The sequence below is a fragment of the Lissotriton vulgaris genome, unplaced genomic scaffold (genome assembly GCF_964263255.1).
Source record: "Lissotriton vulgaris unplaced genomic scaffold, aLisVul1.2 SCAFFOLD_1061, whole genome shotgun sequence".
In the NCBI taxonomy this organism is placed as follows: Eukaryota; Metazoa; Chordata; class Amphibia; order Caudata; family Salamandridae; genus Lissotriton; species Lissotriton vulgaris.
The window spans coordinates 670,032-687,267 of record NW_028255006.1 but is presented as its reverse complement, the minus strand read 5'-3'; the positions used below and the strand labels follow the sequence as shown (position 1 = coordinate 687,267).

General features: G+C 58.2%; 1 protein-coding gene across 1 annotated transcript in view; it reads right to left on the bottom strand.

The window, feature by feature from the left end:
- Positions 1 to 6,221, bottom strand: part of LOC147659353 (cystathionine beta-synthase-like protein) — an 87,012-nt gene extending 80,791 nt beyond the window's left edge. The window contains exon 1 of the mRNA XM_086951819.1: positions 6,089 to 6,221. Within this exon, the coding sequence (XP_086807945.1) occupies positions 6,089 to 6,217 (129 nt within the window). The 5' untranslated portion in view covers positions 6,218 to 6,221. The remainder of the gene's footprint in view (positions 1 to 6,088) is intronic.
- Between the last annotated feature and the right edge of the window lie 11,015 nt (positions 6,222 to 17,236).

The following is a 17,236-nucleotide window of genomic DNA, read 5'->3' as shown; positions in this document are numbered from 1 at the left end:
CCAGTGGACTCCTTGGCACCATGGGCTTGTGTGGTAAATAAAAGGCCTGGGTGTAGTTAGTGGAGTTTTGCTACGCGGAACTCCGAAAGTTACATAAAAACTTCACAAAGTTCTGCGAGAGGCGGAGTGCAGTGCGAACTACACTTTGTGCTGGTATTCCTGCCAGTTTGTGCTAGTAGAAATTCTACCTGAGCGGCAGCTTGGGCTCGCGAACTTACCGTTCGAAAGCGGGGAAAGAACTCTGCTGCACATCACGAAGCAGCGTTTTAAGCACTCCGCGAGCTCCGTGGAGTGCGGAGTGCAGATAACTCCGCGAACGGAGCGAAGTTCACCACCCAGGCCAAGTAAATAGACCTTCTATCCACAATTTTCTGAATACCAAAGGTCATAAGGAGAAGGTCCCAGAAGTGCACATCTCAGATGCTCTACTCTCCACTCTCAACCTACAGGGGAAACCCTATGAGGTATGCATCCAGTATTTGCGGGTTCCGAAATCAGAACTCGGTTAAAGCTGAATTATATTTCAAGTGGTGGGTCACTCTGAGTTAGCCAAAACCATTATATTTGGTAATGCAAACCAAATATGTCCATTGTACAGGAATTCCAAAGCAAAAATCGCTCAGGTGAAGAAGTTCTTGCATGTCTGCATTCACAGCGATGATATAGTACCAGATAGCAGAATCCAACTAAAGTAGAATCGGTTATCAGTATAAGACGCCCATCCTTCAATGCAACAGAGGTTATGACAAACCGCAATCATTGGATTTGAGACATCCTGAAAATAAGTGGTGGTGAGTGCACCCAAAGTCCAAGGAACAGGAAAGCAGCTGCCCACCACTTGAAATATAATTCAGATTTAACCGAGTTCTGATTTCGGAACCCGCAAATACTGGATGCATATAGTCCGGTTTACCATACCTGAATCGTGTTGGATAATCTTGAGTGAGCTATAGCAGTAGACCGAATCCAGCTGTAATAGTGTGCTGACGTTTCTTAGAAACCGGATTCCACTTTGTCCGTCTAATTTGGCTTACTACCGCCCTGATTCTTCAATTGGAACATGGTCCATCCATTATACTTTTTGCCCTGATGAAGTTCCGATAAAGGGAACGAAACACGTTGGCTGTCCTGTTTTATTATGAAAAGAAGAATAAAGGAATCTGAAATTGCCATATTGGTTGAAGTGTGACTTCATCCCTGGTGCTGCCTCCACTTTTCTTCAGAGCTTTATCTCTGGATTTCCAGTGGGACCTAACTGCAGAAGGTCTCGGAGATGCTTGGCACAGGACTTGATTATTTAGTGGACTTAAGATTGAAGTTCTTAACATACAGTGAGCTGCAGGATCAATAGTTTTTTGTCAGTGACATCACTAACGAGTTACTGTGGTGGTTCCACTGTTGACTGGCCGGTAGGTTTGCTTGGGATTGGTGCAGCTGCCCTGTGTATGCCTATGAAGCAGCTCAAAAATGGGGCAACCAACATTGGCACCTCCAGTTGACCTAACCCTTCACCGTCCTCCCTAGAGACCTAGGCTGAAGCGACTGGAAGTGCCTAAGACTTCATAATGACGACTCCAGGTCACACCACACCTGCGTCCCGGGCTGTATCTCACAACCACCTGACACCTAGCACTTACTACTGCATGACGGACACCCAGCACTTACTACTGCGTGACGGACACCCAGCACTTACTACTGCGTGACGGACACCCAGCACTTACTACTGCGTGACGGACACCTAGCACTTACTACTGCGTGACGGACACCTAGCAATTACTACTACATGACGGACACCTAGCATTTACTCCTGCGTGACTGCCTCACAACGTCCTGCAATTCTGCAGTAGTAAAGTCCCTGTGGAAGGAGTAGAACCCAAGGTCTGCTCTCAGTCTGAATGTTCACACCGGAGCCTGCTCATACACTTGTCTGTGCCTTTCCCACGTTGCCATTGTTGGAGCAAAGAGCTTGGGTAAATCCCATGGAAAGAAGGGGAACAGAACACCCCAAAAATGTGGGGTTCGTCCATGCAGAAAAATATTTTTCCTGCGGGAAAACGTTCATCCGTAAAGCGACCTTTCGTAGTGAGGAAAGGCACTGTTTGTACAACCTGTGTTTTAAAAATAGTAAAATCCAAAAATGACACACGACCACAATGTCACACGTCACAGCCTGTGGGACTCCTGGACACCCGAGACTGGAGCAGCTGTGCAGGTCTACTCCTGCCAAGGCTTGTGAAATACAACAAGTAGCAAATCGGCCCCCCCACGGAAGCGTCTAGGACTGCAGGTTTAGCATTTGCATTGTAAATCTGTCACTAATTTAATTAATTAAAAGTTTCCGATCCAAAAAATGAACGAGTTAAAAGGTCTGTCAGTGAAATCAGCCAACAGAGGCAAAGCAAACACAGTTAAGGCCTCCCGACTCACTGGGAGGCGGCCAGAGACCCCTACCCCCCTTCCTGTGGTCCCCGGGGTGACCCCTTGATGTCCCTGGCACTCCCGCCTGACCCCAGTGGTGGCAAAGACAGAAGGTAAACAGATTTTTTTGTTATACAGTTTACTTTTTGTGGCGCCCAAGGCAACCAGGGACATTAACTTCTTCCATGCGTTTGTCGGCCAATGGCCGTCGCGAGCGCTACCTCCGTAGTGCTGCGCAAAACCGTTGGCCGCCGCCGCCCCGCCCACTCCTCTAAACCACCACACCGCAGCGGAATTGCCGCCGCGGTTAAGTGGTTAAACTTTTGTATTGAAAAGCAAACAAACCCAGCAGCACAATGTGCACACTTTCTTGAATAAAATAGAAAAACAAATAAATAGCATAATACTCATTTTTAAACAACATGTTGCCGATATGAATGATTAAAAAAATCAGCATGGAAATCGTGACTTTAAATAAAATCTTCCCTTCTGTGCTTTGTACAAGTGAGTGTGCCTGACCAGTCATCATACTCAAAATGTGTTCATAAGAAACACTAAGGATCAGGTGATGTCATCGTCTGTGATGTCACAGGGTGGGGAAGTGACGTCACTTCTGCCAGCCCTGGCATTTTGGTGAATTGGCACCCATGCTTAAACTGTGTTCACTAAAGACAAATTAAACACACTGGCTTGACAGGTGATACAGGAGCGACAAAATTCCTGAGGCAGGAAACCTATTGTCCAGCCTCACCTGCCGGAGATTCGTCAAAGGAGGGCAGACGGGTGTCTGTGGCTGCTGCATTGTGATGCCAGGCTCGAGAAAGCTGGTACTGGGTAGACCGGTGCGCCACATTAGTGGTTCTACAAGGGAGGAATCATACCTCCACACCAGTGACTGGTGTGGAGGTATGATTCCAAGGTGTTTGACATCAAACACGACGTGTTTCTGTGCAGCAGTTTTAAAGTTAGCATTTACCACAAGGTAATAATGCACTTAAGAGTATATGGTATGGCTGCCTCACAGAAAAGCCTCAGAGAATAGATTCCGAAGGCTGCAGAGGGGCTCTGCTCATGCCTGGGCACCCTCTCACATAAAATCCAGCACCCTGCCTTCAGGATTGATACGGCCTGCCATAGGGGTGACTGATAGGTTTATATGAGCAGTGATTTAGAATAGATATAGTGAACCTATATCTAAGTAAGGGGTGCAAGCACCACCTTACACAGGCTGCAGTAGCAGACCTGTGGTGTCAGTTTGAGTGGTCTCTCAGGAGTGGCATAATACATGCTGCTGCCCCGGGAGGCCTTTGGGTACCTATGCCCTGGGTACATAGTATACCATATACTAGGGACTTATATGGGTAGCCCAGAATCCAATCTGGAGTGCATACCTAAGATAAATGAAATCAATTTAGAGGAGGGAGCATCTAGGCTGGGGTCCTGGCTAGCAGGATCACAGTCAGACTAAGTCATAAAGAGTGAAACATCAGCAAAAAGTGGTGGTAACTATAGTAAGAAAATCCTACCCTCCTACAAGTAGCACTTTACGCTCAGTGATAACACCACAGAACAGTTACAACCTCACCTACACATGATCCCACTCAAGCACTACACTGCCATCAGTACACTGCGGAGAGCACTTACCGCAGGCATCCATCGCACTCCCTGTTACCAATATCTGGGCTCAGCAGACCCTCAGAAGCACTTTACACCCAGTAACAGCACCACAGAACAGTTACAACCTCACCTACACATGATCCCACTCAAGCACTACACTGCCATCAGTACACTGCGGAGAGCCCTCACCGTAGGCATCCACCGCACTCCCTGTTACAATTATCTGGGTTCAGCAGACCCTCAGAAGCACTTTACACCCAGTAACAGCACCACAGAACAGTTACAACCTCACCTACACATGATCCCACTCAAGCACTACACTGCCATCAGTACACTGCGGAGAGCCCTTACCGCAGGCATCCATCGCACTCCCTGTTACAATTATCTGGGTTCAGCAGACCCTCAGAAGCACTTTACACCCAGTAACAGCACCACAGAACAGTTACAACCTCACCTACACATGATCCCACTCAAGCACTACACTGCCATCAGTACACTGCGGAGAGCACTTACCGCAGGCATCCATCGCACTCCCTGTTACCAATATCTGGGCTCAGCAGACCCTCAGAAGCACTTTACACCCAGTAACAGCACCACAGAACAGTTACAACCTCACCTACACATGATCCCACTCAAGCACTACACTGCCATCAGTACACTGCGGAGAGCCCTCACCGTAGGCATCCACCGCACTCCCTGTTACAAATATCTGGGTTCAGCAGACCCTCAGAAGCACTTTACACCCAGTAACAGCACCACAGAACAGTTACAACCTCACCTACACATGATCCCACTCAAGCACTACACTGCCATCAGTACACTGCGGAGAGCACTTACCGCAGGCATCCATCGCACTCCCCGTTACAAATATCTGGGTTCAGCAGACCCTCAGAAGCACTTTACACCCAGTAACAGCACCACAGAACAGTTACAACCTCACCTACACATGATCCCACTCAAGCACTACACTGCCATCAGTACACTGCGGAGAGCCCTCACCGTAGGCATCCACCGCACTCCATGTAACAAATATCTGGATTCAGCAGACATTCCGCAGCACTTTACCCTATAGTGATAACACCACAGAACAGTTACAACCTCACCTACACATGATCGAACTCAAGCACTACACTGCCATCAGTACACTGCGGAGAGCACTTACCGCAGGCATCCATCGCACTCCCTGTTACAATTATCTGGGTTCAGCAGACCCTCAGAAGCACTTTACACCCAGTAACAGCACCACAGAACAGTTACAACCTCACCTACACATGATCGAACTCAAGCACTACACTGCCATCAGTACACTGCGGAGAGCACTTACCGCAGGCATCCATCGCACTCCCTGTTACAAATATCTGGGTTCAGCAGACCCTCAGAAGCACTTTACACCCAGTAACAGCACCACAGAACAGTTACAACCTCACCTACACATGATCGAACTCAAGCACTACACTGCCATCAGTACACTGCGGAGAGCACTTACCGCAGGCATCCATCGCACTCCCTGTTACAAATATCTGGGTTCAGCAGACCCAGTGCACAGAGACAGCACTTACTGTAGGCATCCAATGCTATGGGGTTCAACAGCACTTTACACCCAGCCACAGCACCACAGCCTCGCCTACACAAGCACTACACGCCAGGGAGCACCCTCTTACCCTCAGGTACACACACAAGGATGAAGTGCACTGAGACACACCACACACCGTATACACCACAGAATCGTGCTCACAGCACCGCAAAGAGCGCACACGGCACCGCATAAAGCGGACACCGGCACCGCAGCCGCATCGCCCCAGAGGACAGCGCCCTGAGGTCTGATGCTGCTGTAGGAAGCGCTATCTCTTCGGCTGCCCCATCCCACGCGGACACACAACCCTACAACAGCTTCCATGTCACCCTCACACTCACCACAAACACATGTTCAACTCAACCCCCAACACGTGGGCTCAAACCAAAGGTCGTCGAATTCCTAACAAAGGGGCGCACGGATGAAAAAGCGCCAAAGAGCCACATCTACGGTGAAAGCGCTACACAAGTGTGCACTCACTGTGAAGTCCATGGCACAGGCGCAGCTCAGCCCCGCGCACCATCCACCTCCCAGCGCAGCCCCACACTGCCCAGGATGACCCCAGGAAGGCACCGCAGGCATGCACCCCCCGCCTGGCACCGCTGCCATCCACCCCCGCCAGCCCTGGCACCACTCGAGGCACGTGGGCACATACCGTGCTGGCGCTGGGGAAGGAGCCCCCCCACCGGCTCAGTCGCGACATGTCCTGCCCGGCTCACGACCACCGACCAAGAGAGGGCCTGGGACAGAGGCCAAGCCCCGCTGCCTCCGGTTACACAACAGGAATAGTGTCCAATCCCTGCCCTGGGACAGGAGGCGTGGGGCGGAGGAGGGGCAGAGAGCGCGGGCACACCGGGTGCCGGGGAGGGAGCCCAGGCGGACTGGGCTGGAGGAGGGCCCGTGACGAGAGCTGGCGAGGCTGGGCATGGCTCATCCACGGCTGGCGAGGCTGGGCATGGCTCATACACACCTGGCGAGGCTGGGCATGGCTCATACACACCTGGCGAGGCTGGGCACGGTTCCCATCCACACCTGGCGAGGCTGGGCATGGCTCATCCACGGCTGGCGAGGCTGGGCATGGCTCATACACACCTGGCGAGGCTGGGCATGGCTCATCCACACCTGGCGAGGCTGGGCACGGTTCCCATCCACACCTGGCGAGGCTGGGCATGGCTCATCCACACCTGGCGAGGATGGGCATGGCTCATCCGCACCTGGCAAGGCTGGGCATGGCTCATACACACCTGGCGAGGCTGGGCACGGTTCCCATCCACGGCTGGCGAGGCTGGGCATGGCTCCTCCACACCTGGCGAGGCTGGGCACGGTTCCCATCCACGGCTGGCGAGGCTGGGCATGGCTCATCCACGCCTGGCGAGGCTGGGCAGGGCTCATCCGCACCTGGCGAGGCTGGGCATGGCTCCCATCCACACCTGGCAAGGCTGGGCATGGCTCATCCACGCCTGGCGAGGCTGGGCATGGCTCATCCACACCTGGCGAGGCTGGGCATGGCTCATCCACACCTGGCGAGGCTGGGCATGGCTCATCCACACCTGGCGAGGTTGGGCATGGCTCATCCACGCCTGGCGAGGCTGGGCATGGCTCATCCACACCTGGCGAGGCTGGGCATGGCTCATCCACACCTGGCGAGGCTGGGCATGGCTCATCCACACCTGGCGAGGCTGGGCATGGCTCATCCACACCTGGCGAGGCTGGGCATGGCTCATCCACGCCTGGCGAGGCTGGCTCATCCACGCCTGGCGAGGCTGGGCATGGCTCATCCACACCTGGCGAGGCTGGGCACGGTTCCCATCCACGCCTGGCGAGGCTGGGCATGGCTCACCCACACCTGGCGAGGCTGGGCATCGCTCATCCACACCTGGCGAGGCTGGGCATGGCTCATCCACGGCTGGCGAGGCGGGGCATGGCTCATACACGCCTGGCGAGGCGGGGCATGGCTCATCCACACCTGGCGAGGCTGGGCATGGCCCGTGACGAGAGCTGGCGAGGCTGGGCATGGCTCATCCGCACCTGGCGAGGCTGGGCATGGCTCCCATCCACACCTGGCGAGGCTGGGCATGGCTCATCCACGGCTGGCGAGGCTGGGCATGGCTCATCCACGCCTGGCGAGGCTGGGCATGGCTCATCCACGCCTGACGAGGCTGGGCATGGCTCATCCACGCCTGACGAGGCTGGGCATGGCTCACCCACACCTGGCGAGGCTGGGCACGGTTCCCATCCACGCCTGGCGAGGCTGGGCATCGCTCATCCACACCTGGCGAGGCTGGGCATGGCTCATCCACGGCTGGCGAGGCGGGGCATGGCTCATACACGCCTGGCGAGGCGGGGCATGGCTCATACACGCCTGGCGAGGCTGGGCATGGCCCGTGACGAGAGCTGGCGAGGCTGGGCATGGCTCATCCGCACCTGGCGAGGCTGGGCATGGCTCCCATCCACACCTGGCGAGGCTGGGCATGGCTCATCCGCACCTGGCGAGGCTGGGCATGGCTCCCATCCACACCTGGCGAGGCTGGGCATGGCTCCCATCCACACCTGGCGAGGCTGGGCATGGCTCATCCACGGCTGGCGAGGCTGGGCATGGCTCATCCACGCCTGGCGAGGCTGGGCATGGCTCATCCACGCCTGGCGAGGCGGGGCATGGCTCATCCACACCTGGCGAGGCTGGGCATGGCCCGTGACGAGAGCTGGCGAGGCTGGGCATGGCTCATCCGCACCTGGCGAGGCTGGGCATGGCTCATCCACGGCTGGCGAGGCTGGGCATGGCTCATCCACGGCTGGCGAGGCTGGGCATGGCTCATCCACGCCTGGCGAGGCTGGGCATGGCTCCCATCCACACCTGGCGAGGCTGGGCATGGCTCCCATCCACGCCTGGCGAGGCTGGGCATGGCTCCCATCCACGCCTGGCGAGGCTGGGCATGGCTCATCCACGGCTGGCGAGGCTGGGCATGGCTCATCCACGGCTGGCGAGGCTGGGCATGGCTCATCCACGCCTGGCGAGGCTGGGCATGGCTCATCCACGCCTGGTGAGGCTGGGCATGGCTCATCCACACCTGGCGAGGCTGGGCATGGCTCCCATCCACACCTGGCGAGGCTGGGCATGGCTCATCCACGGCTGGCGAGGCTGGGCATGGCTCATCCACGCCTGGCGAGGCTGGGCATGGCTCATCCACGCCTGGCGAGGCTGGGCATGGCTCATCCACGCCTGGCGAGGCTGGGCATGGCTCCCATCCACACCTGGCGAGGCTGGGCACGGCTCCCAGCCACACCTGGCGAGGCTGGGCATGGCTCCCAGCCACACCTGGCGAGGCTGGGCATGGCTCCCATCCACACCTGGCGAAGCTGGGCATGGCTCATCCACGCCTGGCGAGGCTGGGCATGGCTCATCCACGCCTGGCGAGGCTGGGCATGGCTCATCCACGGCTGGCGAGGCTGGGCATGGCTCATCCACGGCTGGCGAGGCTGGGCATGGCTCATCCACGCCTGGCGAGGCTGGGCATGGCTCATCCACGCCTGGCGAGGCTGGGCATGGCTCATCCACGCCTGGTGAGGCTGGGCATGGCTCATCCACACCTGGCGAGGCTGGGCATGGCTCCCATCCACACCTGGCGAGGCTGGGCATGGCTCATCCACGGCTGGCGAGGCTGGGCATGGCTCATCCACGCCTGGCGAGGCTGGGCATGGCTCATCCACGCCTGGCGAGGCTGGGCATGGCTCATCCACGCCTGGCGAGGCTGGGCATGGCTCCCATCCACACCTGGCGAGGCTGGGCACGGCTCCCAGCCACACCTGGCGAGGCTGGGCATGGCTCCCATCCACACCTGGCGAAGCTGGGCATGGCTCATCCACGCCTGGCGAGGCTGGGCATGGCTCATCCACGCCTGGCGAGGCTGGGCATGGCTCATCCACGCCTGGTGAGGCTGGGCATGGCTCATCCACGCCTGGCGAGGCTGGGCATGGCTCATCCACGCCTGACGAGGCTGGGCATGGCTCATCCACACCTGGCGAGGCTGGGCATGGCTCATCCACACCTGGCGAGGCTGGGCATGGCTCACACACACCTGGCGAGGCTGGGCATGGCTCATCCACACCTGGCGAGGCTGGGCATGGCTCATCCACACCTGGCGAGGCTGGGCATGGCTCATCCACGCCTGGCGAGGCTGGGCATGGCTCATCCACGCCTGGTGAGGCTGGGCATGGCTCATCCACACCTGGCGAGGCTGGGCATGGCTCATCCACACCTGGCGAGGCTGGGCATGGCTCATCTACGCCTGGCGAGGCTGGGCATGGCTCATCCACGCCTGGCGAGGCTGGGCATGGCTCATCCACACCTGGCGAGGCTGGGCATGGCCCGTGACGAGAGCTGGCGAGGCTGGGCATGGCTCATCCGCACCTGGCGAGGCTGGGCATGGCTCATCCACGGCTGGCGAGGCTGGGCATGGCTCATCCACACCTGGCGAGGCTGGGCATGGCTCATCCACGGCTGGCGAGGCGGGGCATGGCTCATACACGCCTGGCGAGGCGGGGCATGGCTCATACACGCCTGGCGAGGCTGGGCATGGCCCGTGACGAGAGCTGGCGAGGCTGGGCATGGCTCATCCGCACCTGGCGAGGCTGGGCATGGCTCCCATCCACACCTGGCGAGGCTGGGCATGGCTCATCCGCACCTGGCGAGGCTGGGCATGGCTCCCATCCACACCTGGCGAGGCTGGGCATGGCTCCCATCCACACCTGGCGAGGCTGGGCATGGCTCATCCACGGCTGGCGAGGCTGGGCATGGTTCATCCACGCCTGGTGAGGCTGGGCATGGCTCATCCACGCCTGGCGAGGCGGGGCATGGCTCATCCACACCTGGCGAGGCTGGGCATGGCCCGTGACGAGAGCTGGCGAGGCTGGGCATGGCTCATCCGCACCTGGCGAGGCTGGGCATGGCTCATCCACGGCTGGCGAGGCTGGGCATGGCTCATCCACGGCTGGCGAGGCTGGGCATGGCTCATCCACGCCTGGCGAGGCTGGGCATGGCTCCCATCCACACCTGGCGAGGCTGGGCATGGCTCCCATCCACGCCTGGCGAGGCTGGGCATGGCTCCCATCCACGCCTGGCGAGGCTGGGCATGGCTCATCCACGGCTGGCGAGGCTGGGCATGGCTCATCCACGGCTGGCGAGGCTGGGCATGGCTCATCCACGCCTGGCGAGGCTGGGCATGGCTCATCCACGCCTGGCGAGGCTGGGCATGGCTCATCCACGCCTGGTGAGGCTGGGCATGGCTCATCCACACCTGGCGAGGCTGGGCATGGCTCCCATCCACACCTGGCGAGGCTGGGCATGGCTCATCCACGGCTGGCGAGGCTGGGCATGGCTCATCCACGCCTGGCGAGGCTGGGCATGGCTCATCCACGCCTGGCGAGGCTGGGCATGGCTCATCCACGCCTGGCGAGGCTGGGCATGGCTCCCATCCACACCTGGCGAGGCTGGGCACGGCTCCCAGCCACACCTGGCGAGGCTGGGCATGGCTCCCAGCCACACCTGGCGAGGCTGGGCATGGCTCCCATCCACACCTGGCGAAGCTGGGCATGGCTCATCCACGCCTGGCGAGGCTGGGCATGGCTCATCCACGCCTGGCGAGGCTGGGCATGGCTCATCCACGCCTGGTGAGGCTGGGCATGGCTCATCCACGCCTGGCGAGGCTGGGCATGGCTCATCCACGCCTGACGAGGCTGGGCATGGCTCATCCACACCTGGCGAGGCTGGGCATGGCTCATCCACACCTGGCGAGGCTGGGCATGGCTCACACACACCTGGCGAGGCTGGGCATGGCTCATCCACACCTGGCGAGGCTGGGCATGGCTCATCCACACCTGGCGAGGCTGGGCATGGCTCATCCACGCCTGGCGAGGCTGGGCATGGCTCATCCACGCCTGGTGAGGCTGGGCATGGCTCATCCACACCTGGCGAGGCTGGGCATGGCTCATCCACACCTGGCGAGGCTGGGCATGGCTCATCCACGCCTGGCGAGGCTGGGCATGGCTCATCCACGCCTGGCGAGGCTGGGCATGGCTCATCCACGCCTGGCGAGGCTGGGCATGGCTCATCCACGCCTGGTGAGGCTGGGCATGGCTCATCCACGCCTGACGAGGCTGGGCATGGCTCATCCACGCCTGACGAGGCTGGGCATGGATCATCCACGCCTGGCGAGGCTGGGCATGGCTCATCCACGCCTGGCGAGGCTGGGCATGGCTCATCCACGCCTGGCGAGGCTGGGCATGGCTCATCCACGCCTGGTGAGGCTGGGCATGGCTCATCCACGCCTGGCGAGGCTGGGCATGGCTCATCCACGCCTGGCGAGGCTGGGCATGGCTCATCCACGCCTGACGAGGCTGGGCATGGCTCATCCACACCTGGCGAGGCTGGGCATGGCTCATCCACGCCTGGTGAGGCTTTGCATGGCCCATCCACGCCTGGCGAGGCTGGGCATCGCTCATACACACCTGGCGAGGCTGGGCATGGCTCCCAGCCACGCCTGGCGAGGCTGGGCATGGCCCATCCACACCTGGCGAGGCTGGGCATGGCTCATCCACACCTGGCGAGGCTGGGCATGGCTCATACACACCTGGCGAGGCTGGGCATGGCTCCCAGCCACGCCTGGCGAGGCTGGGCATGGCCCATCCACACCTGGCGAGGCTGGGCATGGCTCATCCACACCTGGCGAGGCTGGGCATGGCTCATCCACGCCTGGCGAGGCTGGGCATGGCTCATCCACGCCTGGCGAGGCTGGGCATGGCTCATCCACGCCTGGCGAGGCTGGGCATGGCTCATCCACGCCTGGCGAGGCTGGGCATGGCTCATCCACGCCTGACGAGGCTGGGCATGGCTCATCCACACCTGGCGAGGCTGGGCATGGCTCATCCACACCTGGCGAGGCTGGGCATGGCTCATACACACCTGGCGAGGCTGGGCATGGCTCCCAGCCACGCCTGGCGAGGCTGGGCATGGCCCATCCACACCTGGCGAGGCTGGGCATGGCTCATCCACGGCTGGCGAGGCTGGGCATGGCTCATCCGCACCTGGCGAGGCTGGGCATGGCTCCCATCCACACCTGGCGAGGCTGGGCATGGCTCATCCACGGCTGGCGAGGCTGGGCATGGCTCATCCGCACCTGGCGAGGCTGGGCATGGCTCCCAGCCACGCCTGGCGAGGCTGGGCATGGCTCATCCACACCTGGTAAGGCTGGGCATGGCTCCCAGCCACACCTGGCGAGGCTGGGCATGGCTCCCAGCCACGCCTGGCGAGGCTGGGCATGGCTCATCCGCACCTGGCGAGGCTGAGCATGGCTCCCAGCCACGCCTGGCGAGGCTGGGCATGGCTCATCCACGCCTGGCGAGGCTGGGCATGGCTCATCCACGCCTGGTGAGGCTGGGCATGGCTCATCCACACCTGGTGAGGCTGGGCATGGCTCCCAGCCACACCTGGCGAGGCTGGGCATGGCTCATCCACACCTGGTGAGGATGGGCATGGCTCCCAGCCACACCTGGCGAGGCTGGGCATGGCTCATCCACGCCTGGCGAGGCTGGGCATGGCTCCCAGCCACACCTGGCGAGGCTGGGCATGGCTCATCCACACCTGGCGATGCTGGGCATGGCCCATCCACGCCTGGCGAGGCTGGGCATGGCTCATCCACGCCTGGCGAGGCTGGGCATGGCTCATCCACGCCTGGCGAGGCTGGGCATGGCTCATCTACGCCTGGCGAGGCTGGGCATGGCTCATCCACGCCTGGCGAGGCTGGGCATGGCTCATCCACGCCTGGCGAGGCTGGGCATGGCTCATCCACGGCTGGCGAGGCTGGACATGGCCCATCCACGGCTGGCGAGGCTGGACATGGCCCATCCATGGACGCCTCAGCCTGGAGCTTGTGACAGACCATGCGGTGTCATCATTGGCACAGGGGGCTCCAGGCAGGGCTAGGCGTGGCCCATTCAAGAGCAGGTAAGGTGCAGCATGCTTCTACACAGGTAAGGCTTGTCATGGCCATCCAACGAAGACACTGGATGGTTTTAATGCAGACAAGTTATGGCCTTGCCCATCCAACCCAACCAGGCTGCACATGACCCAATCAATTTTTTCGAGGTAGAGCATGGCCAATTCAACACCACACGGATTGGTTTGGCTCATCCAACACAAACAAGATATCGGGTGGCCCATCTAATGAAGGCAAGACATAGCCTGACCCATCCAACGCAGACAAGGTTTGGCATGGTCTGTTAAACGAAGACGAAAGACAGCATGGCCCATCCAACACAAACACAGCTTGGCATAGCTCTGCTAATGAAGACAAGACTTCGAATGGCATCAGACAATCAAACCACAATATTATATGCCAATTTTCTTGCAGACAAAACAAAGCCTGGTCCATCCATCATCAACACAACATTGCATGGTCCGTCTAAAGAGGACGCAACATGACTTAGACCACTCCATGTCAACAAGGAAGGCATGGTTATGATCATCCAATCTCATCCAATGAAGACAATACTTGGCATTGTCCATCTAACGCAGACCAGGCTTGGCATGGTCCATCCAATGCAGACAAGGCTTGGCATGGTCCATCCAACGCAGACAAGGCTTGGCATGGTCCATCCAACGCAGGCTTGGCATGGTCCATCCAATGCAGACAAGGCTTGGCATGGTCCATCCAACGCAGACCAGGCTTGGCATGGTCCATCCAACGCAGACCAGGCTTGGCATGGTCCATCCAACGCAGACCAGGCTTGGCATGGTCCATCCAACGCAGACCATGCTTAGCATGGTCCATCCAATGCAGACTAGGCTTGGCATGGTCCATACAATGCAGACTAGGCTTGGCATGGTCCAGCCAACGCAGACTAGGCTTCGCATGGTCCATCCAACGCAGACCAGGCTTGGTATGGTCCATCCAACGCAGACCAGGCTTGGTATGGTCCATCCAACGCAGACCAGGCTTGGCATGGTCCATCCAACGCAGACCAGGCTTGGCATGGTCCATCTCATGTAGACAACACATGGTTCATCCAACACAGACCAGGCTTGGCATGGTCCATCCAAGACAGACCAGGCGTGGCATGGTCCATCCAACGCAGACCAGGCTTGGCATGGTCCATCTCATGTAGACAACACATGGTTCATCCAACACATACCAGGCTTGGCACGGTCCATCCAACGCAGACCAGGCTTGGCAACGTCCATCTCATGTAGACAACACATGGTTCATCCAACACAGACCAGGCTTGGCATGGTTCATCCAACACAGACCAGGCTTGGCATGGTCCATCCAACGCAGCCCAGGCTTGGCATGGTCCATCCAACGAAGACCAGGCTTGGCATGGTCCATCCAACGAAGACCAGGCTTGGCATGGTTCATCCAACACATACCAGGCTTGGCACGGTCCATCCAACGCAGACCAGGCTTGGCAACGTCCATCTCATGTAGACAACACATGGTTCATCCAACACAGACCAGGCTTGGCATGCTCCATCCAACGCAGACCAGGCTTGGCATGGTCCTTCTCATGTAGACAAAATTGTTCATCCAACACAGACCAGACTTGACATGGTCCATCCAACGGAGACAAGGCTTGGCATGGTCCATCCAACGCAGACAAGGCTTGGCATGGTCCATCCAACGCAAACAAGGCTTGGCATGGTCCATCTCATGTAGACAACACATGGTCCATCCAAGACTTGGCACAGCCAACCCAGTAAAGAGAAGGTGCATACCACATTAGAAACAAACAAGCTGGAGTCAGAACAAGGTAAGCCAGTGTTGCAGAGCATGTCCTTCTCTCTGCCACGCTGCACACCAAAACCATACCAACAACATGTTGACTTACATAAGGCCTTCATGCGTCTCAAGACCGGCACAGTGCCAAGGTGAAGATATGCAGTGTGTACGTGGCTTATCAAATGCAGAAAGATGTAGCATGCTACATCCAATGTAAACCGACTTGGCTTTGCCCATCGAAAGTATATAACAATTGGCTTGGTCCATCTAACAAATCTCAGTCAACGCTGACAAGGCTTGCCTTATCTCACCCAAAGGAGGCAAGAATTCGATTATCTCACCCAACGCAGAAAAGGCTTGACTTACCCCTCTCAACACAGACAAGACTTGGCTTAGCCCGCCCAACACAGACAAGACTTGGCTTAGCCCTCTCAACACAGACAAGACTTGGCTTAGCCCGCCCAACACAGACAAGACTTGGCTTAGCCCACCCAACACAGACAAGACTTGGCTTAGCCCGCCCAACGCAGACAAGACTTGGCTTAGCTCGCCCAACGCAGACAAGACTTGGCTTCGCCCATACAACGTAGACAAGACTTGGCTTACCCCTCCCAACGCAGACAAGACTTGGCATAGGCCGCCCAACGCAGACAAGACTTGGCTTAGCCCGCCCAACGCAGACAAGACTTGGCTTAGCCAGCCCACCACAGACAAGACTTGGCTTAGTCCGCCCAACTCAGACAAGACTTGGCTTAGCTGCTCAACACAGACAAGACTTGGCTTAGTCCGCCCAACTCAGACAAGACTTGGCTTAACCCGCCCAACTCAGACAAGACTTGGCTTAGCTGCTCAACACAGACAAGTCTTGGCTTAGCCCGCCCAACACAGACAAGACTTTGCTTAGCCCGCCCAACACAGACAAGACTTGGCTTAGCCCGCCCAATGCAGACAAGACTCAGCTTAGCCCGCCCAACGCAGACAAGACTTGACTTAGCCCACCCAACGCAGACAAGATTTGGCTTAGCCCGCCCAACACAGACAAGACTTGGCTCATCCCACCCAACGGAGACAAAACTCGGCTTACCCCACCCAACGCAGACAAGACTTGGCTTAGACCACCCACTGCAGACAAGGCTTGGTTTAGCCTGCTTAACGCAGACACAGATGAGACTTGGCTTATCCCACCCAACGCAGACAAGACTTGGCTTCGCTTGCATAACACAGACAAAACCTGGCTTATCCCACCTAAAGCAAACAAGACTTGGCTTATCTCACCCAAGGCAAACAAAACTTGGCTTAGCCTGGTCAATGTAGTCATGACTTAGCTTAGCCCAACTAACGCAGACAAAACTTGGCTTATCCCACCCAACGCAGCAAGTCTTGGAAAAGTGAGTACAGTTCAGACAAGGCTAGGCTTCCCAAGACCAATGCAGACAAGCCCAGGAGAGAAAGAAATTGAATAGTGTGAAACTACAAGTACTATAATGCTAAGCGAGAGATGAACGTTACTGAGGGACGACTGTCCAGCCTCACTACAGCACATATTAAAGTAGCGAAAAGGGAGGATATGGGTTCGTTTGAGCACCGGTGCCACAGAATTGTTTTTGCAATCCCGTACGAGAAGCATATGGGCCGCAAGCAAACAGAGCCACATGACCCCATCCCAGCCGAGCAACAAGACTCTACTCCCCCAAGGCCTCTTTATGTACAGTCTGGCTTCAGGTGTGACAAGGAAGAAGGCTCGGTGCCCAAGAGAAGCCATTGTAAACAGGAGCCGCCAGGGTCCTAGCGTGCCGAGAGGGGTGTCCTCTGAGATGCCTGCTACTCATGGCTCTCCACACATAGCAGCCTGGTGTGG